The 27,370-nt window shown below is 40.8% G+C and overlaps 3 protein-coding genes across 3 annotated transcripts; 1 reads left to right on the top strand and 2 right to left on the bottom strand.

Annotated features, from left to right (window-relative positions):
* Nucleotides 1-660: 660 nt before the first annotated feature.
* On the top strand, nt 661-12,777 carry enpep (glutamyl aminopeptidase; the record flags this gene model as incomplete). The annotated part of the gene is made up of 20 exons (XM_079752830.1): nt 661-1,283; nt 1,593-1,734; nt 2,255-2,389; nt 2,657-2,777; nt 3,293-3,447; nt 6,128-6,241; nt 6,422-6,556; nt 8,756-8,821; nt 9,050-9,115; nt 9,253-9,413; nt 9,757-9,839; nt 9,950-10,083; nt 10,362-10,417; nt 10,505-10,652; nt 10,829-10,902; nt 11,192-11,296; nt 11,426-11,599; nt 12,047-12,187; nt 12,475-12,556; nt 12,631-12,777. 20 exons carry the CDS (start codon nt 661-663, stop codon nt 12,775-12,777), a joined length of 2,862 nt encoding a protein of 953 aa, XP_079608956.1.
* Nucleotides 12,778-13,359: 582 nt separating this feature from the next.
* Nucleotides 13,360-17,760, bottom strand: rrh (retinal pigment epithelium-derived rhodopsin homolog; the record flags this gene model as incomplete). Its single annotated transcript, XM_079751768.1, has 7 exons — nt 13,360-13,465; nt 15,436-15,614; nt 16,038-16,206; nt 16,354-16,507; nt 16,611-16,710; nt 16,897-17,087; nt 17,649-17,760. 7 exons carry the CDS (start codon nt 17,758-17,760, stop codon nt 13,360-13,362), a joined length of 1,011 nt encoding a protein of 336 aa, XP_079607894.1.
* A 4,357-nt stretch (nt 17,761-22,117) lies between these two features.
* LOC307086595 (cytochrome c oxidase subunit 8A, mitochondrial-like) lies at nt 22,118-23,259 on the bottom strand. Its single transcript, XM_079751851.1, has 2 exons — nt 23,076-23,259; nt 22,118-22,440 (listed from the first exon to the last, which is right to left on the bottom strand). The coding sequence occupies exons 1-2, from the start codon at nt 23,190-23,192 to the stop codon at nt 22,345-22,347; spliced, it is 213 nt and encodes a 70-aa protein (XP_079607977.1). The 5' UTR covers nt 23,193-23,259; the 3' UTR covers nt 22,118-22,344.
* Between the last annotated feature and the right edge of the window lie 4,111 nt (nt 23,260-27,370).

The raw sequence follows: 27,370 nt of genomic DNA, 5'->3' as shown, positions 1-27,370 counted from the left end.
TATTTGATGTGTTTTCTTCATTCAACCCATGATACATTTGAGGGAAAATGGATGATAGATTGTAGTGCATGGAAGTTCATGCTCTTTGAAAACAGGATATCTACATTTTAAGCTACCAGACTTTTTATTTTTTGTAGTTCTCATCAAGTCGCCTCCCATGCAGACATTGTTTAGTTCCTTCTTTGTTTATCAAGGGATTTGGTGGGAGGGCCACATATCTATAATTTATTATTAACTCTTGATTACTTATTAAATGAATCTTTAAAATTACCCCTGTTGTAGTGCTATATTCTTTTTATGTGTCCCACTTCATAAGTTACCAATTTTTGCAATGTTCTTGACACAACAATTATTAAATGAGCCGGAATATTTTATGTTCAGATGAAGTTTCTAGGTGACCTTATCTCTTTAAAGAACAAGGCCGACAATAAAGATAAAACAGGGCAATAGCCGAAAACTGTGCAGTTGGCATATTTGATCTTTTGTGTCCCTGAGTGTGTGTGTGTGTGTGTGTGTGTGTGTGTGCGTCTGTGTGTGCGTCTGTGTGTGTGTGTGTGTGTTTGAGGGCCTGTACTCTGGAGACATGAGATATCATTGAACTTTGCACACCTGTTAGAAGAACCATAAGTCCCTCTATCCTACAGTTTGAACCCAGACTGAATGATGGAGAGCATGGACCATGAGGAGCCGGTCAAGCACCACTGTATTCGTGGTAAGCACGTAGCCTTCATCTGCCTCGCTGTCGCGGCTTCCGCCGTGGCTGTGGGCCTCGGGGTGGGTCTCAGCCGCCCCTCGTGCTCTGAGGTCGAGCCTCCGGGTCCCACCACCGGGCCTGAACCGCCCCCCGTCCAAAGGGGACCGTGCACGCCTTCGGATGATGCCAGCGGGGGCTGGAGGGATTTCCGTCTCCCTGATTACGTGAAGCCTGTGCACTACGACCTCCACATGCTGCCCGACTTGATCACTGACGTCTACCAAGGGAGCGTGGCGATCCATCTGGAGGTCAGCCGGCCCACCCACCACCTGTGGCTCCACATCCGGGAGACGTTTGTCACCGCAGTCCCAAGGCTGCAGCTGGTGACCCAAGGGGGTCCGCAGGAGGTGGGGGTGAAGGCGTGCTTTGAATACAAGCCCCAGGAGTATGTGGTGGTGGAGGCCACAGAGGAGCTGGCCGCCACCGGTCCCGGGGAGGTGTACATCCTTACCCTGGACTTTCATGGATGGCTCAATGGGTCGGTGGTTGGGTTCTACAGGGTCATCTATACCGAAGATGGGATTGTCAAGTAAGTTCATTGATATAAATTTGACAACTCAACACAATGGGCTAAAAGTCATCAAAGTAGTATCAGATATGTTTTTGAGAATGCTAACAAAATATATAAATATGGTTATCTTACATACCCGGTAATGAAGCAGGTACTCCACAGGCGGTGAACTGAAGTCAATTCTACTAAAGTGCTAATCATATGTTGCTGTGTGTGTCGTATTTGGTTGTGTTGGTTAGTGTGAATCTTGTGACTATCCAGAATGGCATGATCCCTATTTTATTGCCTTACCAGTAAGACCTTTTTAATTTTTATTTTGTGTATCAGAAAGATTGCAGCGACCGATCACGAGCCTACAGACGCCCGCAAGTCGTTCCCTTGCTTCGATGAACCCAACAAAAAGTCTACATATCAAATCTCCATTACACACGACCATACTTATAAAGCTCTCTCCAACATGCCACAAAAGGTACAACTGTGAGGTTAAACCTTTAATAAGTGGTCCTTTATCCTCAAAGTCTGCTATTTACTCACCCCAACCAGTATGTTTCAGTGACCGGTTGGCACTTTGACCGGTTGGCACCAGGATGTTTGATTTCTTGATACCAACATTTTATACATTTCTTGTTTCTGTTTCATTTAACAGCCTATAGTCCTAGACGGCCAACATACCGGGTAATGCAGGAGAAGACAATCTACTCCTGCATTACTCGGTTGTCTAGAGAAAAAAACTATGTTTCAATAAAAAACTTCTATCTGGTACCTAACAACCTCAATAGAGATATGGTTGTGTAGCATTAAAAGACAGAATAGGTTATTCTGTCTTTTAATGCTACACAGATATCAGTCAGTCTTCTGCTCATTCATATGAAAGGAAGACTCACAAACACCCAGTTTTACCATTCGTGGAAAAATGTCTGGTTTGCCTCTTTTTATTAAGCTCATTGGATTATGAAATCGCCAGTTACCCTTTGTCCTTGATATTACAGGGGACACCAGAAACACTGCCCAACAACAAAATGAAAACCACATTTGAGAAGTCAGTACCAATGAGTACTTATCTAGTTTGTTTTGCTGTGCACCAATTTGGCCACTTGGAAAGAATTTCTGCAAAAGGCGTTCCAGTGAGTTTGTCTTTGTTTTTTCATACACCCTGCAATGCTAAATGTGAAACAGATAAGAAATGTTTCAGAGAACAGATAATAAAAGGTTTACACCATGTAGGGTGAGAAAATGCTTCTGAGCTTCTACAGCCAGCTCTAACAGAAGCTCCCCCCTAATGCATGTCGTTGTTAACTGAGAAGGGCTGGTGGTAACTGAGGCCATGTTACGCATACACACATTCACGCATGCATACACACATTTCTGTCCTGTTTAATTTTTTTTCACAGCTAAGGATTTATGCCCAGCCGAGCCAGATCAAAACAGCAGATTACGCAGCCAACACCACCAAAATAATCTTTGACTATTTTGAGGAATATTTCAACATGGCGTACCCCATAGGAAAACTAGGTAATTAAAAGAAATTGCATTACCATACCAGCTATTGGCATAAGTATGCACTCCTTCTCATGTGTAGATAAGTGTACAATTAATGGATGCCATATTAAAAACAATTAATGCATTTCATTGTATGCATTTTATTCCATGTCTAACTTTAGACCATAACACAATTAGATCCTAATGGTTAAAAAATCGAGCAAGCTACCCTCTATTGGCTTGGCAACTATAGACAGGGCACTAAATACTATGTTTAGATATTTGTAGTTGGGCAATTCCAATTCATGCCAACCAATAGCGTTGGGTTAATATTTCCTATTATGGGGGAATCAATCATAATACTTTATTAATACCAGACAGAAAATCCTAGAAAACCTACGTAGCCGACTCATGGTTATAATCTCAGGAGCGTCACTGCTCAATGTTTGTCATGATCATAGTAAAATCCATTAACACCTCACCTCAACACCTGATAGAAATCCCTAACCGCCTCCTTCTTTCGTCTACACTTTGTTATCATTATTCAGATAAGATCGCCATCCCTGACTTTGGGACGGGTGCCATGGAGAACTGGGGCTTGATCACTTACAGAGAGAACAACCTGCTGTACGACGAGCAGGAGTCTTCCTCCTACAACAAGCAGAGGGTGGCGAGCGTCATCGCCCACGAGCTGGTCCATCAGGTGACATAATGTCAAGAAGTAACGCATTGGACACTGATGGGAAACCTCTAGGGGAATTATTATATAAAATAATAAGGGCAAGGAGGAGGCTGCATGTTTGGTTGTAAGATGATGTTTGAGATGCAATGGTTTCATGGATTCATTTCTAAGAACATCCCCACATACCACCACATACCACCTTTGCTCTGTTCACTGTCACTGATTTTTACAGTTCTGCTAGAAATATTCTGCCTCTGTCCGCACTTCATTTCCAAATAGATCCTGCTTGGAGCCTCGATCGAAGTGTATTTTAACCATTAATAATAGCACTTACAGTGTATATCTTGCCGTCAGTTTAGCTTGTAATTGTGGATGTCTACAAAACAGGCTGATATTGAAACAAAAGTATTACAGGAAGGGAAAAACTAAGGCCAAAAAAAATAAAAGTAAATATAACCGCAAGCGGTGATTAACGGGGTCCGAGCAAAATTAAAAGTCAAGAACCAACTAATGGAAGATATATAAATATAACATATAATTGTCATATTTAAGGAAAGATGTTCCACTGATAAACCTGAACTGCAGCCTCATTCACATGGTCAAAATGTCTATTGATAAGTACAAAACATCAAGAAAACTCCAAGCACACATTTCTCAAGTGAATTAAGGGCTTTCTTCAAAGCATTTACATGAAAAATCTTTTGAAATTAAACATTTGTAGTCAAGAACACTAACAGGAGAAATATAAATATGAGAGTTAATTATGAAGGGAAAATGGCTAATGAAGAAGTTCCCCTTAATGCCATATTGTGTCTTGGCAGTCAGATTCTTGGAAACTAATGAGCCGGAATGTTGATTGCCTGATGGATTTCAGGTGCTGTTCAATGCTGTGTTTCTTAAATGAGTGGCAATGACAGAATGTCTTGTTCAGCTCGTTCATCATGCTCTAATCAGGATTCAAACTCTCAACCCAAGGATCACCAGTACACGGCATTATCCATTTGAGCCACTGACATTCCTGAACTGCATGAAGCCTCATTCACATGGTGAAAATGTCGATTGATAAGCACACAACATCAAGAAAACTCCAAGCACGCATTTCACAAGAGATTTAAGGGCTTTCTTAAAAGAGTACAGATCTGAAAATTTGCACTTTTAATGTTATCCACCTAATGATAGCTGTATGGTAGTTATACAATAACAAAATGGACATATAGGCAAAATGGGTTGAGACTGTGGACGTTTGGCTTTTCTATGAAATTGTGGGAAAAGTAAACATTTTTAGAGCAGAAGACCAGAGTGAAACAGATTTTAGATGATTATTTGATTTTGATTTTAGAGATTAATATGATGAAAGAATTTTGAGTCCAGGTCAATCTAGTAAGGATTACTAATTATAATAATAATAATGTAATTCCTCTGCCTACCACTAAATAGTGCCGTTTGAGAACCACTGTTCTAGGGGAAAGGGCCATAAGCACTAGGGCAGGGGTGGGCAATCCTAGGCACACGTGCCACCACTGGCACGGGGCAGCAGAATCATTGGCACAGAATCATTGGCACAAAAACAACTCTATTTTTTGTTAATTTTCTTAAAAAAATTCACAGCACAATGCGTTAGCATAATCATTACTACCATTTTTTTTTTTTTTGGCTATTTCCTCCCAGTGCAAATATGTTTAAATCAGTTACAGAAAGCAGTGTTCTGAAACTTTTCTTTTTTACATTTCTCACAGTGCAAATATGTTTTTTGAATGAGTTTGTGAATGTTTCTGATATGTAATTATAATTTGTAAGCCCATGTTGCAAATATAACAACCCAAAAAACATTTAAAATGTTGATGCATGGTTGTGGACTATATGGAAATAGTACAATTCCAGGTCTTCTGGAAATGTTTTGGTCGCTGTGTCATAATTCAGCTTAACTTTTAATCTATTGTTGCTTAAGGCACACTCATTAACGAGAAAATGTCAAACTAGCACAGATGTTGAAAAGGTTGCTGACCACTGCAGTAGGGGAAAGTGCCAAAACCTCAAGGGGAAAGGGCCATAACAAGCACCAATGTTTAACCAGAGACTGAATTAACGCTGACCTTTAAGTTGAGTAGTTGTCCCTAGCAACCACCTGCTACTGGTTTAATAGGCCTTGAGTTGTGTTGGGCCTCGTAAACCCGAGAAATTAAATAATACCTTATGTGTCGTGGAATTGTTGGCAGTGTTTATTGATACAATTGATTAAGATATTTGCACAAATTATTGACTGAATTACCTCACTCATTTAGATTAGATCAAAGAACTTGATTTTAATCACATTGAGCGGAAACAGCAAACATTGATAGCAACTTCTTTGTTTTAATTTTTTATCAAATCAATAAGGAAATACATCTGCGCATGACACACAAGGTAAACGTCGTTATGACTTCGGAAAAAGAGCTCAAGGCTGATACTATAGAGGGTACTGTAAAGATTGGTTTCTATGATAGTAAACATTGCACCATGGAAGATAAGATAATAGATTTTTTTTGTCTCGTATCATTTATCAGCAAGCAGTCATGAGAAATCTCATCAACAACTACCACTGACTGGAATGAGATGTCATTGGGAGTAGATACACTGTTTTCATGCATATCAAATATATCTTTCTGACTATCTATCTACATCTATATCTGTCCGTCTGTTGTGCTTTATGTTGGTTCCACAGTGGTTTGGAAACATCGTGACCATGGATTGGTGGGATGACCTGTGGCTGAATGAGGGCTTTGCTAGTTTCTTTGAGTACATCGGCGTAGAGAAGGCTGAACCTAACTGGGGAATGGTGAGCTTTCCTGCCCTGGTTATTGTTGCATTATTACGTGAACTCATCAGCTAAGTTCAATGGAAACATAATAGCCTGAGAATATGGTGTGATGTGTATGATTTGATGTATTCATATGTATTACACATTGAAGATATACAGTTTTTCAACACCATTAAATGTTGTTCACATTTCCAACAGCGCAATATCATGCTCATTAGTGACGTGCTGCCGGTCATGGTAGACGACGCCCTCTTGTCATCTCACCCGATCATTGTGGACGTATCCACACCTGCAGAGATCACCTCCGTGTTCGATGGCATATCATACAGCAAGGTGAAACATGAATGCCCTTAATCTCATTGGAATTTAACTAATTTAAATTACACATTTAGTGTAATGACACTAAATGTGACACAAATGTACTTATTGTAAGTCGCTTTGGATAAAAGCGTCTGCTAAATGCCCTAAATTTAAAAGTAAATAAAGTAGACAGATAGGCGTATCTGTCTGCTATATTTACTTTTAAATTTAGGGCATTTAGCAGACGCTTTAATCCAAAGCGATTTACAGTAAGTACATTTGTCATAAGAAGTGAAACAATATATCGCTGTCAGTACAGTAAAGATCTTCATAGAACCAAGTGCAAGTAATAACAATCGCTAGGCTAACCCATTCCCCGTGTACAGCAGTGATAGCAGCTACTCCAGATGTTACACCATTAAGTACTATGAATAAGTGCAACGTAGATTAAGTGCGTACAATAAGTGCGTACATTTAGTGCCAGGACGTACAAAATACAATGGTGGCCGGAAGGGGCTGGGTAGCTATGCAGAGTCGAGGTGAACTCTGAACAGGTGAGTTTTGAGTCTTTTGCGGAAGCTGGTGAGCGACTCTGCAATCCTGACATCGGCAGGGAGCTCGTTCCACCACTGAGGTCCCAAAACAGAGAAAAGTTGTGACTTCGCTGATCGACCTTTGCTTGCTCTTAGCGGTGGCGGTACCAGACGTCCAGCTGAGGTAGTTGAGCGGAGGGATCGAGCTGGGGTGTGTGGCTTTACCAATGCTTGGAGGTAGGCAGGGACAGTTCCATCGACTGCCTTGTATGCCAGTACCATCATCTTGAATCTGATGCGAGCTATTACAGGGAGCCAGTGGAGGTCCTGGAAGAGGGGGGTCACATGGGAGAACTTGAGTAGGTTCTACACGAGACGCACTGCCGCATTCTGGATGCGTTGCAAAGGTTTAATCGCAGAGGCAGGGAGTCCAGCCAGGAGCGAGTTACAATAGTCAAGGCGGGCGAAGACCAGTGATTGGACTAGAATCTGAGCTGCTTCCCTTGTGAGGAAAGGCCGGATCCTGCGGATGTTGTAAAGTGCAAATCTGCAGGATCGGCCCACCGCAGTGATGTTTGCGGTGCAGCATAACTGATTGTCCAGTACCACAGCGAGGTTTCTGGCAGTTGGAGAAGGAGATACAGTGATGTTCTCAACAGTGACCAGTAACTCCATGTATGGGAAATCTTTCCCTGGCATTAGGAGGGGCTCAGTCTTGTTGAGGTTAAGCCTCAGGTGAAGGGCAGTTGTCCAAGTGCTGACGTCTGCCAGACATTCAGATATGTCTGGTGTGTTGCTATCAGGGCTTTGTCAGATGAGGTGAAAGAGAGAAATAGCTGAGTATCATCAGCATAGCAGTGATAGGAAAAGCTGTGTGATGTAATTACAGAGCCCAGAGATCTGGTATAGAGGGAGAACAGAAGAGGCCCCAGTACAGAGCCTTGAGGGACACCAGTTTCATGCGTGCAAGGTTTGGACAAGGAGCCATTCCATGTTACCTGATAAGTGTGATTTGTCAGGTAGGATGTGAACCAGGTAGGGGCAGATTCAAGATGCGATGGCACGTTCCAGTTTTTTAGAGCGGAATGAAAGAAAAGATACCGGTCTGTAGTTCTGGATGTCGGTGGTATCAAGGGTCAGTTTTTTGAGGAGAGGCTTTATTCTGGCAGTCTTGAAAGACGCTGGAACAATGCCTAAAGTGAGGGAGGAGTTGAAAAGTGCGGTGAGAAATGGCAGGATGTCGCTTGAGACAGCCTGGAGGAGAGAGGAAGGGATAGTGTCAAGGGGGCAGGTGGTGGCGCGCCTGATTTTGAAACATTTAAACCTGGTGGCGATGGAAAATCAACTATAAATTAAAATGTAATGGAGCCAGATGTTATGAAGACCACAGTGATATTGAGGTTGTTCTTGATGTTAGAGGGAGTCTGTTCTGAGGATGTGATGTTGAGTTGTTCTTGATGTTAGAGGGAGTCTGTTCTGAGGATGTGATGTTGAGTTGTTCTTGGTGTCAGGGGGAGTCTGTTCTGAGGATGTGATGTTGAGTTGTTCTTGGTGTCAGGGGGAGTCTGTTCTGAGGATGTGATGTTGAGTTGTTCTTGGTGTCAGGGGGAGTCTGTTCTGAGGATGTGATGTTGAGTTGTTCTTGGTGTTAGAGGGAGTCTGTTCTGAGGATGTGATGTTGAGTTGTTCTTGGTGTCAGGGGGCGTCTATCCTGCGGATGCTGGAGGACTGGATGGGAAAAGACAACTTCAGAGATGGCTGTCGGGTACGTGAAATACATACACTTGATATTTAGCCGTTGGAAGTGCCCCCAAATCGAATTGAAGTTGTTTAGTATAATTAGCTATTCTATAACAATATCTACATTACCATAACTCTCAAATATTTCCAACTTATTCCAATACTAGTTGCTATTTTCTTTTGCTGTGTACTTTTCTCACATAAAAAGAAAGTTATTGTGTTAGTTGTGTTCATTTTATTTTTCTCCCAATAGAAATACTTGAAGGATAACCAGTTTAAGAATGCCAAGACTGAGGACTTCTGGGCATCACTTGCTAGTGTATGGTTGTATTTGGTCATCTTTTCGATTACATGTTAGCGTAATTCATTGTAATATACCGGGAGATGATATCTCCGGACTGGGCCACTGTTTTAGAGAACATATTCAAACTGGTATTGGTTGGAATCCTCCCACAGGTGAATGGGCTGCCCGTTGCAGAGGTGATGGACACATGGACCAAGCAGATGGGCTATCCCGTTTTAGACCTTTTAATTTCAGGCCGCGTTGCCACTTTGACTCAGAAGCGCTTTCTCCTGGATCCCAAAGCCGACCCGAGCCAGCCTCCGTCATCTCTTGGGTCTGATATACTGAACGGATTCAGAAACCTCTTCCTTCTGAACTCCATAATTGTCACGGATGTTTCCATTCAAACCGTAGTAACGCTAGCATTATCTTATTTATAAAGACAAAAAAGACTGCTGTAATGTTTTCCTCAACAGAGACTTTCTTTAAAGTTTATTAAAGTTAGTTATTTGAAAGTTAATCGACTCATCCGGCTATGAAAATCTAACTAAAATGTCTGTAGTACCGGCTGCGGCCAGAAAATATTTTCCAGGAAGCATCTGACAGACAAGCATTAATGTGCTGATCCATGATCCGCAGTTGACAAGTATATCTTGTGTTTTTTGTTTGCATTGCAGCTACAAGTGGACATTTCCAGTTAAAGCAAAGGTTTTGAGAAGTGATGTCAACATAACTTCGATGTTCAACAAAACTAGCTCAAGTACTATTGCCTTTTGAATTAGAGAAAACGTTGGAAATTATTATCATTTAAATATAAAGCAATTGATGTGGTTTGACCTGCAGTCTGAAATGATGATTCTGATGTTTCAGGTCTTGTTATTAGGGACAACTCTCTCTCAGGGGAACTTATTAAAGTGAACAACAATTACGTCGGATTCTACAGAGTCAACCATGACAAAGACATGTGGATGGCAATAGGTCTACAATTTCAAACCAACCACTTGGTAATCCATCCTAAATCTGCATATTCACTTTTAGTGAATCATAAGTGCACAACAGCATAATTGAACAGGGGACAACAATTTAAGGCTTGAAAAAATTTGATGTTAATATGGTTGTGTGGAATGCAACTGGTTGTGGGAAAGGTTACTTGCAATTTATACAAACAGACAGATAATGGATGCCCACATGTCCTTAAAGCAGATTTTAGGATGCAATGCTACTGTAATTTTTCTGACAGTGAATTGAGAAGAAAAAAACTTTTATCATCCCTCTTCAACAGGTGTTTGATGCAGCGGATCGTACCGGTTATGTTGATGATGTTTTTGCACTGGCCAGGTAGATAATACATTGATTCTAAACGTATCATATTGAGCATGTTCCTCCCGCTGTATGTTGTGCCCTTCTTCCTTCTCTCTTCCTCAGGGCTGGCGTGGTAGATTATGGGACTGCTTTTGATTTGACCAAGTACTTGGTCAATGAGACGGAATATATAGTGTGGGAACGCCTGGCATCCTCCATCGCCTACGTCCGGGACATGTTGTCAGACACAACACTGTACCCAAAGTTTCAGGTGAAGTCACCTTTTTTTTCCCCCCCCCGCCCCCGAGTTGTCAAACCATTATTCCGCTTACAACATTGATGAACATTATATTTAAATAAAATAAAAGATTGAATGCATTACATTTTACATTTGATCCTTTTTTTTTTACATTTTACATATGTAACCTATTAACTTTTATGTTTCAGAAATTATTTCGTGACCTTGTTTTTCCAATATCAACCCAACTTGGTTGGCAAGATCAAGGAACACAGACAGTAAGGTAGGGCCTGAAAGAAAAATAACTGTTGTTGAATCAAGTCTGTTATACTACCCATTGCTTTCTTCAGTTCTGATTTGGTTTTCTCATTATTTTTAACTAAATTAGCAAATACATTACAATGATGATAGTTGATTCATTTGTTTGCTTATTTAATGCATTCACTTAAATTATTCTTTTGTTTTTATCTAAACAATAAACTCTATTTGTTGACAAGTAAATCATGTGTGGAGTTAACTTCGCTGCTATTTATTACATTTATACTGTAATTCATTCGGGCATATTCTCTCAGGTTACTGAGAGAGACCGTTTTGGGCATTGCTTGCCAGATGGAGGATCCTACTGCAACAGCTCAGGCATCAGAGATCTTTGATAAGTGGATTGTTGGAAACATCAGGTATCTGCCCACAATACAGTTGTTGAGTCTTATCAGTGTCATGCCACCACACATTCACTTAAAAGACATCATTGATACAGACATTAACGTGTGCTCCACGTAGACTAATCCAATGTTCTCCCTCCTCAGTCATGTGGCGGTGAACCTGAGGCTGCTGGTCTACCGCTATGGGATGAGGAACTCTGGCACAAAGGACCAGTGGAACGTTATGTTCCAGAGATACAAAGATTCTACATTGGCCCAAGAGAAGGACAAGCTGTTGTATGGGCTGGCATCTGTGAAGGATGTGAATCTTCTCTACAAGTAACTTAAAGCCTCCTCATCTTATGTGCACAAATATAAATTGTACATGGTTATTATTATTATGTATTTATTAACTTATTTTACTTTACTTAAGAACAGACAATGACATAGTTCAAGTATAAAAGATGGACCCTCGTATGTGTATATTTAGTGATAGAACGTGAAGAATCCGACATGATGACGCAATGAAACAACCAAATAGACTAGACAATTGAAGAATCTCCTGAAAAAAAAAGACTAATGTGTATATTCAAGGCAAACGACATGCACACATGTACACACCAAACAACCATGTTTACGTACTATTACTAGAACTCTCAGGCAGCTTTCCACACAATACGGTTGACAAAATTGGAACAGTGAGGCAATTTTTTGGGCCATTAAAGGATTATTATCTCTCTATTTGTATATATTTCTTGGAAACACTTAGTGTGTGATGTCCCCCAGGCTGCTAGAGGCCACTAAGGATGAGAGTGTGATGAGGACCCAGGATCTGTTCACTGTGGTGCGGTATGTGTCCTTGAATCCACTGGGCAGCAGTATGGCCTGGGACTGGAGCACCCTCAACTGGGACTACCTAGTGAACAGGTCAGTGCAATCCAATGGCCAAAGTGGAACGGAAAAGCAGGGATCTTCCCTCAAATGTCAAATTGACTGTACCAGTAATACTATATAATAATAATAATAATAATTATAATAATTATAATAACAACAACAGTAGTAATACAATTCAATACATTTTTTTAATTGAATTATCTAAACTAATGTCTGCGCAACAACAATTTGGTAACATTGTTGTATTAGACAAGCTATTTTTTGGTTAGGAGATGGAGCATTGAATTTTCTTTATAATCAAAGCTGTACATTTTCAACAGATACACCATTAACGACAGAAACCTGGGCCGCCTGTTGAGCCGAATCACGACTACTTACAACACAGAAGTTCAGCTCTGGAAGGTGAGAACATACCTTTGGAAACTTGATACCAGTATGGGAAGGAAATACTTAATACAGCCATATTTGTATTTTAGATGGAGCACTTTTTCAAACTCAGACCCAATGCTGGCGCTGGGGAAATGCCCAGAAAGCAAGCCCTGGAGACGGTCAGGAACAACATCGAGTGGATCAGGACACACAAGGAAGCCATTCGCCTATGGTTGGAAACCAATGTTGCATAAGATCGCTGTTGGCCACGTACATTATCTCAATACACAACCATTAAATTCCAGTGTATGTGTCTCATTTCAAACATTTACATTGCACAACTTTATATGTTGTTTTTGGCTGTCGTAGCTGATATCAAATTTAAGTTACTAAAATGACTTAAATCCGGGGCTCTGTTATCAATACCTTGTTCTTTATACTTTGCATATTTATAATCAATTTATACAAATCTGTATGTTTCAACCCTTAAGGGATCAATTGATTTATAAAGTCGTTTTTAAATAACATTCCGTAAACCACCATTGTTTACGTATACCATCTTTATAGTGTTTTTCTGTATGCATACTACAAAACTATATTCTAATGGGAATTGCCATTGCCAGTCAGTCCATTTTTAATTGAATGTTTAATACAATACAAATTAACTTCAGAACAAACAAAAAATCGAATTCTCTCAGATAAATAAACTGCCATCATTACGTTTTTCGTTTTTTTCTAATCGGCAGAGTATGTGTATAATTAAACAATGTTTAAAACATCAAAGGATATCCAACGGATGATACCAAGACACCCAACTAAGTGTCCTTTAACATCAACTATTGGGTCAATGGTATTTGTGAGGCGGTCATCTGAACTTCGATGTTGATGGTCATTCGCTGCCTGGTTTGACATCGAAGCATTCCTATGATTGCTCTTCTGAACCTAAAGGAAGACATCCACGAGTACATTAGCGCACTACTGAATCATGTACACACTAGGGTTAGTCTAGTTATCTTCAGTCTAGCCAAAGATAAGGCCAGAATAAAGACCAGGAACAGTCGTGTTTGAGGAAAGACCAAATAGGCGTCTGAATCTCACTTCAAATCTCCAAAAAAGATCCATTGTCAAATCCACCTTTGCAGGTAGTTTGCGCTACTTGAATCTCTTGCTGAAGCATTGTCTTGTACTAAGCTTATATGTCATCAGTCGGCAAACTCTACACAGCAAGGAGATGAGGAGGAGGATGTTGGAAAAAACAAGTGGGCTATTTAATCTAGATTAAAAAATTGTATAATCGAGATATTACTCTTGTGTACACAGGGTTATAGAGTCTCGACTGGAGCCCTTCAAACCAAGCACAGATTAACATTGTGGTCCGAAAAAGGGTTAGTTCAGGAATTTGGCTTTGTGATCCCGGGGATTGATAAGAGCAGTGGCACAACTTGGCTGTAGATTGGTTGGTTCGGTGATCCCCGTGTACCCGTTAGCATTGGCTGGCTGATGTCAATTCCATGTTGTCAACTTAATACACCTTCCAGATAATGCAAACAAGAGTGGGAACTAAGAGGAAGAGATGGCCCACCAGTGGGCTGTGTCATCAGCGAGAGCCGCCCTGACTGGTGGTGGTGCATGTATTGATCGTTAGACGATCAATACTGTTTGGGAGGCTCTACATCGCTGGTGAAGAAACTCTTGCTGGAGCTTGTATCACTCAAGAGAAACCTTCCAATGCCATGGGCTTAATCCCGCGTATGTGCACGCTCACGCACACTTAATCATGTGCACATGTTTAGACTAAATTCAGCATCAAGGTATAAAAAAGTATGCAGCTTACACATGTGGCGGGAGCTTATGTCTAAGATTAAAGGATATTTCCTTGCCACGCCCATACCCTATACACTTCCACCCAGGGAAATAGTCAAGCTTTCACAATATGAGACACACCAACCCAATAATGGTTTAGTTTCGTTCAATAAAGAAAGTAGGGTTAGGGCTGGTATGTTCAATTTGTACTAGGAAGTCAGATTTCCGACTTGGAAAGTCAGAAGAACCTTAAAACTGAGACCACAGGATCAAAGATGGCTGCTCGGTGTATCATCAATAGTGAAAGCTATAGTAATATACTTTTAATTAGAATGTATGTCTTATTTGTGTCTCATTAAATCCTACAAACAGTGCTGTCAAACTTATTTATATGTGAGATAAGAGGTAAATGGAAGGCAGCAGAACATCAGCGTGCTAGTGCCTACGGTACATGGCCAGAGGTTTTTAAACAACCTCAGGCTGAAGACATATTTGGAAATCAAATACTGACAGAGCCAGACTGATATTATGACTAGTTTAAAGATCTGGAAAATTTGGATGGTCTCACAAGGCCATAACCTTAGACAGCAGAGTAAGGCCTAAACCTTTCAATACATTTTACTATCATATTTTCCCATCTCATTGAGACAAATATATTAAACAAAAGCCTGAGCTGTAAATATATATAAATCATTGAAGATTTTACAACAGATCAATTGATGGGTTGATTCAAAATATCGGATCAACTCATGTATATATATATATATATATATATATTAGAATAGAAAAAAATGTGATTAATCGCAATTTATCGCGAGTTAACTATGACATTAATGCGATTAATCACGATTAAATATTTTAATCGCTTGACAGCACTAATATATATATATATATAAGAAACAATAAATATATAGCCAAATTTAGGTTCATGGATTGATTCAGCAGCTGTTCACACAGCCAGACAATACAAAAAAAAAGATTAGCACTGTCCATTTTCAATGGGAACAGTATAACTGTAAACAACAAGCAAGGCTTGCTTTGTTAACGTCCCTACACACACACACACATACATAGCAATCACATGTACATTAAGAAAGAAGGAAACTCACTTTTTGTTGGCAACAACGTAAATACAGGGATTGTAAAAGGTGGATGATTTTGCAAAGAGTGGAGCAATGATGGCCATTGCGGCAGGAATGTTCTTTGGGTCTGAGAATGATGCCCACAGACAGACTATGGAGTACGGAGACCACGCCACCAGGAACATGACAATCATCACTACTGACATCTGGGGGGCAGAAACAAATGTAGAGCAGCATTAAAACATTTAAGAAGAAATGGATAATTCCAGCAGGCAAACCAATTGACCCTGCCTGTTCTAACCTCATATACTACAATCAATAATGAAATATGAATACGTTTCATCAGAAGGTGGACATCAGTACACTCAATAATCTTGATTGAAATAATTTGATATTTAAGCTAGCGCTTACATTTTTCCTGTGAAAGATGGGCAACCCTTGCCTTTGACAAATGACCTCTGACTTGAGCTATTAAAGACATATATCAGTCAAAATGTACCTACAGTGGGCTTTAAATGCCACATTGGCCACATTCAACCATCATGAAGTGCTACTAATTCAAGTAGTGGGGATATCCATATTTAACACCTCATCTATTTGGATATAGGCTCAGCTAGAGGTTTCTTCACCCTAGTAACATCCATCTGGTCCGACCAGTCCATGTTTAGGTTCTCCAGACAGTTGCTTGCTGTGAACCTCTTCATAGTGAGGGAAACATTGTAGTAGCAGTAGAACATGACGCCCAGGGGTACCACAAAGTTAACAGCTATCACTGCCATTGTGTAAGAAACAAAAGAGCTGTGAATGAGAGGGAAATAAAGATAATGCACCTTTTAATATATTTTTATGAACCTATACATGATTGATACAAAAATGATTAAATATATAGAACAGGGCCACACAGAATTGTCTATATTAACAGCTATATAGGACTAGGGAACCTACGCATCGTTCTGCCTCCAGTTGATGGTGCAAGTGGCTCCGGTAGGGTCAGGGGCATAGCCCGACCAGCCGACGAGGGGCATGGACGACCAGAACACAGCATTGAGCCAGGCTGCTAGAATCAACAGTGTGTACGAACGAACAGTCATTTTCTGGCCTTTGCGGGGGGAAAAGAAACAAATAGAGTGGTTCGGTTTCATTGATTGACAGCACCATCACATGGAGAGGGTGGACACAGAATGATTGTGTGGATGTGCTACCTATGTCAGGTCTACATATGCTCAGATATCGGTCCATGGCGACCACAGTCAGCAGGCCAATACTGGCCATGCCAAAGAAGATGTTGAGTGCTGCATAGATCTGAAATGACGAATAACACAGGGTGAGGTTATTGAAACACACTGAACTTGGAGAGTGCAAGTACTTTTTGTTACTAGACTATTCTGAAATTGCAGGGTCTGCTTTCAACTCAATAATTCTTAACAAAAGTAGGTGTTTGGTATTATTTTAATAAATAAAGAAAATGTTAAATGTAATTCAACCAACTTGACATCCAGTGTATCCAAATTTCCAGCTGCCATGGAGATCGGAGGCAGCAGATAACGGATAACCGATGGCAGCCACGCCGATGTCAGTAAAGGCCAGGTTTATGATGATGGCGTTGGTGGCTGTACGGAGCTCCTTACATTTCACAAACATTAGCAGCACCACAATGTTGCTGGCCAAACTGACAATGCCTGATGGCGACAAAGCATACACATTGTAGGTTGTCTTTCTAACAATCATTTCTATATTGTCTAGCTCACCAGCGGTCCTGTGATACCTTGGCATGGCAAAGTTGTTACATAAGGCTAATAGAGGCTTTCTAAGCAGGACTTGGAATAGCCTTTTGAAAGAATATACAACAATAAACTGCCAGATTCAAAATCTGGTTTCCTTGACAATACCATGACCTCGTAACTTGAATGATAAATGACTAGAATTGAACAAATTACAAGTCTACTATACTTTTCAACAGTATCAGTGTTCAATACCCAGTTCGTAGCTCTCCATAATGGGTGCATTTTTGATTTCAGTAATTAAGCTCTCTATATTTGTGGTGTTGTAGGCAATCCCACAAAACTAAATAGAGATTGCTTATTGTGATTAGGAAGTTCATTGTGATACTATAGTCATCACCTGCAGGAAAATATTATCAATGAATTCAAATAAAAATGTTAGATTGCATTTACTTTACCATTACATTTATATATATTATGCCATTTAGACTAATAAAAAAAAATACATAAGAAACTTACCTGCAGTGATGAGGTAGCTTGCCACAATATTATGCTCCAGCTGTGTGAAAGCACTCTTCCCCCCATAAGGTACGACTTCACCTGAAGCGTTAACCAAAGAATCTAGTCCCATTTTAATGAACTACAAAGTGAATCGCTTTTGTCGATTAAATGAAATAACAATGTTTCCAGTAATACTATACTCAGTGGAATTCACTTAGCTAGGCGTGAGTTTCAATAATAATAATATCAAGAATAAATACAAAAACAAACAATTCTGCCACTTCACCCTAAAACCTGTCGCAGAACTCCAGGGACTTAGAGGAGGTAGAGGAGCCTGGGAGAGGTTTTAAGTGAGGGATTAGAACCTTCACCCTTATTACCAATTCTTAGCAGCCTGTTTGTTTCTAGCAGTAGAGGATTACATCTCACGTGAGTCTTGGTTTCACAAATATGCTAAGTAGTGGCCTGCATTGCCTTCTAATAAAATCAAGTTTTTCTTTCATTAATTCACTAGGATATTTGTCATGATACAACATACTAACTCATTAATAAATCCGACATATTTGTATTTTTGTGTGCTTGTTTTTAACCTGGCGTTTATGTTCTCTTCTTCAAGGTCCATCGTGTTCCACCTTTCTAAAGAGGTGAGGGGACAACAAGAAATAGATTTTCAACTTGATGCAAATCTATTGCAACCTGTTTTGCTTTGAGCCGTCACAGCCATTGCCGTAGTATGGACGGGGTCACAGGAACTTGAGACCATGCTGCAATCAGACATCTTGCGTTGCCCCAAGTTTTATTTTTGCTTAAAATAGTTTCCACTTGGGGTTCCTAACCTGGACAGAATAAAGGAGGTTGTATATCATCAGCATAACACTCATAACCACCACTTCCCCACGTTGACTCGGACACATCTGCCCCTTGCAGCCATGTGCAACTTAATTAGGCCTACTCCAAAATCACTGAAACATGTACACATACTAGTTATAGCTTATAATGGCAATTAGTTTACATGTTGGAAAATGAAATGAGTTAAGGCCTTCTTTACATTATTTTTGGGATGTTGTTAATCTACGGTAGGCTAACAAGCCTCTAGTGGCCTCAGCCGTTTTGTAAATGACCTGGATTATTTTTGTCACATATTTTCTGCAGTGTAGAAGTCATTTAAATCAATCTTAATCCCTTTTCACCACGTTATCTGTATACAGTATCAACTGTTAGGATGAAGTGATCATTCCATTGAATTTAAAACAGCACTTTTTGAAGAGACTCAAACACTTAGATTAATCATTCTAAGTGTTTGAATGAATATCAACTCATTCACTGAATGTAAAAAATGAAATTACATTATATTATAATAAATAATATAGTGTAGTATATTTCTTCCGCCAAAAGTAGTGGGAGGAAAGGTAGTGGCGCCAATCAAGCGGACGTCTGGGGTTTGATTCCCACAATTTCATGCACGTCATCGTTAGGCGGTGCTCTATTATTGCGGTTATGCTATGTCGATGTATCTGAAAATGTCAACACTTTAAAAGGGTAACTATGCAACTTTTTCGGCTTAATTTACCTCAATACAACAGGTTAAGCGTCATTGTGATGGTTCTATTACACTTTTTGGTTCGATTGGTCGCTGTTTCGACTCCCCCTAGTGCAACTTTGCTTACTTGCTGGGGTGTAAGCGTACTCGCTACCAAACACCTTTGTTTCCATGGTTGTTTTGCTGTTCGTCTATCTCGTCCCCCAGATACATATGGTGTCAGAACAGTCTCATTAATAATGAATGCAAAGAGAAGGATTCACAAATGTATTTTGTGATTTATATATAAATTACTCTCTTCTCACAAATACATTTCAATGCACACACAAATGGATATCGGTATGTATAAATGTAAAATAAATCCATAAACAAAAATAAATTTCACAAACACATTTCTGATCCACACACAAATGTGTCTTGTTTTAAATAAATGTTATATAAATCCATAAATATATGAATTAAAAATATATTTGCAATTTTCATCAAAAGATTATTTTGGATGTTGTTACATTTATATAGAAACTGTTAAACTTCAATTAACAAGACGCTTTTCATTTGTGACCTTGTCATTTGTGTGTGAACTGGTCTGTACTTATATGTGGATTTTTGAGACTCTCCTGACGTGGCTGGATTCACATATGCATTTTTTTCAACAAGGGACTCTCTGTACCCAATCAGATGCTTCCCTCGTTTTCAGCCAATCACATGACTGCAGTCCGACCTCTGAAGAATAAGTCCAGCTTTCGAGTCTCCCGGTTCCCTCGGTCAAATGTCTATGGGAAAAAACTTATTTTTTTTAAATGATCGTACATAACAATCTCTAGGTGTCGAAGAAGTCAAAGCTGCGTCACGTTTTGAACTACACACTTTTTCCATCTAGCTTCGACTGGGTTTGGGATTGTCGGTGCCGTTAAAGTAGTAAACGGCGCCGACAATCTAAAAACCAAGTCACTGCAGTCATGTGATTGGCCGAAAACGAGGGAGGCCTCTGGGGCCTCATTACAGAAAAAATCCTAACTTCTCATCCTAACTTAAATTAGGGACTCAAAGGATAGGAAAAATCCTAACTTCCTATGATAGAAGCAGCCCCTAACCTGTTGGCCGTTTCCTATCTTATCTGTGGCCTCCTATCTTATCTTAATTTAGTTAATCCTAACTGTTCTGTCAATCAGATTTTTCGATCGGCAATCGTCATGTCTGTTTCTGCACTCAGAATGTGCATGAGATTGATAGAACGAGTTACTTTTAACGTTAACAGAGACTGTCGATAAAGGATCTTTGTTAATAACGGCAAGCTTGTAGCACTAGTACTACGGTCATGGCGGATATTGGTACAGAAAACAAGAAGAGAAGTAATAAAGTAATTCTTCCACCAAATTAAAAATTAAATGTCTTTGTAGGCGATAAAATGAAATTAAAATATGGTCAAGAAAATGTAACAAATCATTATGCGCTCTCGGTAGCCTTTCAGCCATCACGTTTCTGTTGTGATGTTCCTCGTCTTCATTGTCATATTGACCTACTAACAGTGGTGCTGCCATTTCTTTCTGTTATTGACAGTATTTTGAATTTAGGGAAGGGTGTATGGCCACCTAACTTAGGGATCCTAACTTAAGAAATTCCTAATTTAGGATAGTTCTGTGATGGCTAAATTCCTATCTTAAGGTAAGATAGGATTTCTTCCTAAGTTAAGTTAGGAAACCTCCTTCTAAAATACCAAAACCCCTAAATGCCTTCCTATCTCAAGATAGGATAGGATTTCAGAGTTAGGAAGTTTCTGTAATGAGAATCACATGTCACGTCAACTGGTTCTGACTGGCAACGGCCGCACACACACCTACGCGGATGCAGATCTGCAATACCCAATCACACCAGCAGATGGCCAACAACTGCTCTCATTCGCGAAACTCATGATAACTAATGAAGTTTTCCATATCTGTTACTTATGGATTTATTTTACATTTATACATAGCGATATCCATTTGTGTGTGCATTGAAATGTATTTGTGAGAAGAGAGTAATTTATATATAAATCACAAAATACATTTGTGAATCCTTCTCTGCGCATTCATTATTAATGAGACTATTCTGACCCCATAGTTCTGACCACATACACATGAACGGTCGTTGTCGGGATCCGGAACACACGTAAGGTAGCGTCATCACTGGCGAGCCGTCTCTTTATCCCCAGGAGAGTGAATGCGCCTTTTGGAACAAGCTCCAACGCACTGTGACGACGCAGAATGCTTTGCGGAAGTGACACGAGCATCGGCGCCTGTGTGTCAGACTTCCCATCCCTAGGAACTGGCACGCAGTCTGAGCACATGAGAAGTTCTAGAAACTATAGAAAAGGTGGATATGAGTATTGTTTATATTGTGAACAGCAGCACCCAGTTACATAGGCTTGCTCCAGTCCTCATAGCATTTGTGCACCATCCCGACGCGAACCCCGCCCCCCGTCCCTGGTTAACTTACCAGCATCCTAAATTCCTCGGATGTACTCACTTTTTTCACCCCCCGCCTGTTTGCATCCCTTCTGCTATTAAACGGGTGTCCGTTTAATTCAGAACATGTTTTTTTTACCTTCTTGAACATCATTACTTTCTGGCCCTCCTAAGTTCTCTTACCCACATTTCCGCCTTTTTTTTTTGGCACATGCCATTACCATATTGTATAACAAAGCCTGTCTTTCACTGGTTGGAAGACCCCTCTCCACAGCAACAAATGCACCTTTCAGTATCATTACAATTTGCAAATTTATGTTTTATTCCTCTTGGTTTATGCCTCCGTCATGTAATTCTACCATGCAAATCAATCACTTCTCATTGCTGATGAGACAAAGTTGCATTGTGGTAAAATTGGGCCTTCAAAATTTTCCTTTAATAGGTGGAAAGCATATTTAAAGGTTATTCATTACCTCAATGTAAAACATGCTAGACGCGAGATGTTGATTTTCAGTATTTAAATATGATTTATTAACATTGTTAGAATGCCCTTATAAGGGCACATGTCCAATAAACAAGTCAACGGTATTCAAATGGAACATGAAGAATGTAACTGCCGTCGAGGTAGGAGTAGAGAGAAGGATTTGTCCTCTCCCTCAGGTATCTGTTCATGGTCCCAGGGAACTCATTGAGGAGCTTTTGAGAATTTGTATGCACCATTCAAATGTCCTCATTCTTTCTTCTTGTATTCCTCCAGGTGGGCTAGAATCCATCCAGATGGTCCCAGGATGGCCAAGGAGAACATGCCCAGTCCGATGGCAGTTTCCTGATCAACAAATACAAACGGCAATTAAAGTTATTAATTACAGCATATAACGTATATTGCATAGTTTAACAAAAACATTTCACAATAGCATCCCTGACCTTGGACATATTATAGAGAAGATGATACATGATGTATACACGTGAAAGTACCACAACCTACATACAAGAATCCTTTCGCACATGAACCATATCTTGTAATATCTAATAATAACCATACCTAATAACAAAGCTATTAGGAACATTAGCACATAAAAACATTTCATATACAATACCTTCTAGAATAAGGCAACCCTAACCATTAGTCAATCTACAGTTAATGTATCCATGGTTGCTTGCATGAATGTCATAACGCTTCAGCCGTGATATTGACCTACACGGGAGGAAGTAGACACTGCGGTGGAATCCCAGCAGTTTACCTCACTTTAAATGGCGTAGAGCTGGCATACATGCGTAAAACATAATACAGGTTAGGTTTAACCGCACTATAGATGAGGTTCAACATATTATAGATGAGGTTAAAACACAGGTCTATAAGCAGTCAACTGGGCGACGTAACATTGGAAAGGTGCAGCGAAAGACGCCACCTTGCGAGGAGCGTCCCAGTCGACCGAGCGTTTCCATATAAACGTGACTTACGGCGGTGCCGAGCTTCTCCTTAGCGGGCCGGGTGTAGAGGGAGGCCCGCTGGGTGACGGTACCGGTCCGCAATGCAGGGGCCACACGGGCTGCGGCAATCTTCACGAGTCCAGACATGATTCGGTTCTGTTGTAGAGACGCTGTGTGTGGTACCGGACTCGACTAGAGGTCGTATCCTCCTGTTCCGTTTTCACAGCCAAACAAAAAAGAAAATAATCTAGCGCCTCCTAGTGTTAGGGAGTGAGATTTAAATTAAAATAATCCCTGGACCTTTATATTCTGTTACGGTTTCAGAAATTGCCCCAGCTATTAAATATATATACTAGCAGGGCTCTCAAGTTTTGAACTGAGTTCAGAGTGATTAACATTATATATTAACATGTGACTGCATACAAATGTGTCCACAGACATGTTGACTAATGTATGATAGTAAGCATTATCGGCCCTTAACACTAATATTCAGAAACAACACTGCCTCAAAAGGCTATTGGCTTAAGCAACACCAGTAGAGGCATATACTTTTCCCTAAACTTTTAAACGTTGTAAACGTGAAAAAACATAATTATATATTTCTGTGGTATTCAGTCCAATGCTTAAAATATATCTGTGGCATTCAGTAGGCCAATGCTGTGGTAAAGTGTGTAAAGTATGACCTAGTGCTTCTTTCTGTTCAATAGATAGAACTTTATCAATCCCCTGTAGGAGAAACGTGTTAATGTTTGTCCCCATAAAACAATACTGGTAAAAAAAAAATTCAAAACATGACGGTAACTCTAAAGTCAAACCGTCCAATCTGAAGGCTCTACTTAACCTCTCCCCCTACTCACCTCCACCAGTGCAAAGCGAACAGAACTGAGTAAGGGAGGGCGTAGCCTAACTAGTTTGTGACCGACCCAGAGAAACGAAACGCAAGTACAATGTGAACATGTAATAGGCTTAATAAAATTCCGGACGATTTTAAAATTCCGCCACACATTTCTTTAAGTGTCTCAAAAGAGGGCATGTCCGGGCAAAAGAGGACGTCTGGTTACCCTACGTACGGGAAACCCATTTGATTCCTACCTGTTCCACTGTTAAATAGCGGCCCGAATTGGTGGGCGCTATCCTGGTAATTTATCTATTTGGTAAACTGGATATAAGAAGAGAGACCCGCAGTGAATTCAACCCGGTCCACTTGACATCGGGTAGGTACATGACAGTGGTAGGCCTACCGTAAAACTTCAATAGCCCGGGCTTTTATTTGTTTCAATCACTGAACTTTCGAACAAAACTCTTGCTCAGCAAAGATGGGAAATACTATAACATTTCTTATTTAAACCAGTATGAATATACCGTACGTAGGCCTATACACATTACCAGGCTATTGAATAATGCCTACACACACACACACACATGCACACACGGTGGCGGAGTGTTAATCGGGAGAGTCGGGAGAATTCCCGGTGGGCCGTTAACGTTTCGGGGCTGATTACTGCGGGATAACAATATTACGTTTATAAAAGTTCCTTGCAGCGCCGTCCGGCAGCCTGAGCTGTGCGCCCGCAACTAGTGTTGACTCGGTCGCGAGCGAATCAGTTCGAATGAACGAATCGTTAAGACGAACGAACTGAACTGGTTCCTCTCTCTCGTTCGCCTCGTTCGTTCTCAGAGTCGACTCCTCCCAGACCCACTAGTCGCTGACTCGCTGACAGTTCGTTCACTCACTGTGTGAGTGGTGAGGAGGGACTGACTGAGAGACGTCACGACTCACGAGAGCCAGCCAATCGTATGCTGTTCTAGGACTGAGTCTAGGACGCTCTCGTTGAATTTTAGTCAATGAGAGACAGAAAGCGACAGGTTTAATGGGGAAAAAACAAATGGGCTTAGTGAGCGAGCTATCTATTATTCACATTGGCCATCTGTTGCATGGACGTATTTAAAGGATGCATTGTACATATTTATAATTCGAAATTCGTCCCAGCCTTTATACCACATTTTTCACAACCTACCAGCTCTCGTTGTGAAGACTACTCACCGCGCAATTCGTTTCAATGGAAATCGCGACAGTATACTTTCAACATAAAGTGTACATATTTATCATTTGAAATTCGTCCCAGCCTTTATACCAGAAACTCTTGAGTCTATAGTGTAGCGACCCTGGGACATTTAAAGAGTTTGTGTGTTATGTGTTGCATTGTATTTCGTTTTCCGTTATGCCAGTTGTTCTCTGTGCATGCATTGGATGTTCTTCTTGTCAATCAGTGTGGGGGGCGAATCATCAGGTCAGCTGGGGGAGGGCCTTGGGAGAACAGGAGGGTGGGGGCTTGCACGTTGAAGGGACCGGGTTGGGGGGTTGCCCGGGTAACCGGTTGTTGTTAGTGTGGCTTTTTGCCGTTGGTTACGGGTTTCAGTGACCTGGTTTGTCACCGGCGAGGTCATTACAATAGCGTATAACTGCGTTGTCTGATGACAGTTTAGTGCATTTTTCACAATTAACCAGCTCTCGTTTTGAAGGCAGTGTTAATTTTGGAAGCTAGATTTAGTCTTTGGCTGCACAGGGTTCTGTTTATGGGAGCCTAAAACACCCGGGACACCCACCATCATTGCTAAATCAAGTCTATTATTTTGCTGATATGTCAAACATCCAATAATCAACTACACCCCCCATCCCGCTGCGTTTGGTTAAAGTTGTAATGTTGACGTATGAGAATGAGAATGAGGGAGGCGCTGAGTCTGAGCCGTTCATTCCATGATTCTACCGGAAACTCGACTGAACGAACGAACAAACTAACGAACGAGGGGCTGAGTCTGACTGACTCAGAGAACCGTGTATGATTCGATTCACCGCTACCGGAAACTCGACTGAACGAACGAACGATTCGCGAACGACTCCCCTTGGCGAACTGAATCACGCGAACTGGTTCGCGGAAACGAATCAATAAATCCATCTCTACCCGCAACCTCTCACTCACTCAACAGACGCAACACTCACAAACTGTCAACGTCGCAACCAAGTTGATTTTATCTATAGGGGAGTAACTGAGCGGCCCCTCCCGAAGTGGTACAGCCCAGGTGGGCCTTGAACTGCGATTGGTCAGAAAGACGTAACAGCTAATGACAACATTGAACACTCGTGCAGGCTCGAACAGAGTGACACACACACACACACACACACACACACACTTTTAATGAGTATTTCACCCGCTCCGTATCCTTGCTTGCCCCAACAAGTTTGTGCGGCGTGCTTGTTGTTTTGTTTCCAGTGTAGCTAGATCCGGTATGGTGTTGTAGTTTTTCTAACGTGACTAGTTGTTGCTAGACAGCAGGTGAAAAAACAACATTTGCCAAGCCAAAAGAGCGTTGATCGCGCGATAAATTTAAAAAAAAAAAATTGGTTTGCGTTAACGCCGTTAATAACGCGTTAAACTGACAGCACTAATACAGTGGGGCAAAAAAGTATTTAGTCAGCCACCAATTGTGCAAATTCTCCCACTTAAAAAGACGAGAGAGGCCTGTCATTTTCATCATAGGTAAACCTCAGCTATGAGAGACAAAATGCAAAAGAAAATCCAGAAAATCACATTGTCTGATTTTTTAAGAATTTATTTGCAAATTATGGTGGAAAATAAGTATTTGGTCACCTACAAACCAGCAAGATTTCTGGCTGTCACAGACCTGTAACTTCTTCTTTAAGAGGCTCCTCTGTCCTCCACTTGTTACCTGTATTAATGGCACCTGTTTGAACTCCTTATCAGTATAAAAGACACCTGTCCACAACCTCAGTCACACTCCAAACTCCACTATGACCAAGACCAAAGAGCTGTCAAAGGACACCAGAAACACAATTGTAGACCTGCACCAGGCTGGGAAGTCTGAATCTGCAATAGGTAAGCAGCTTGGTGTGAAGAAATCAACTGTGGGAGCAATTATTAGGAAATGGAATACATACAAGACCACTGATAATCTCCCTTGATCTGGGGCTCCACGCAAGATCTCACCCTGTGGGGTCAAAATGATCACAAGAACGGTAAACAAAAATCCCAGAACCACACGGGGGGACCTAGTGAATGACCTCCAGAGAGCTGGGACCAAAGTAACAAAGGCTACCATCACTAACACACTACGCCGCCAGGGACTCAAATCCTGCAGTGCCAGACGTGTCTCCCTGCTAAAGCCAGTGTATGTCCGGGCCCGTTTGAAGTTTGCTAGAGAGCATTTGGATGATCCAGAACAGGATTGGGAGAATGTCATATGGTCAGATGAAACCAAAATATAACTTTTTGGTAAAAACTCAACTCGTCGTGTTTGGAGGAGAA

The sequence above is a fragment of the Pollachius pollachius genome, assembly GCF_949987615.1.
Source record: "Pollachius pollachius genome assembly, chromosome: 15".
Taxonomy (NCBI): domain Eukaryota; kingdom Metazoa; phylum Chordata; class Actinopteri; order Gadiformes; family Gadidae; genus Pollachius; species Pollachius pollachius.
Note: the sequence above shows the minus strand (reverse complement) of the source record. Positions and strands in the feature narration are given on the sequence as shown.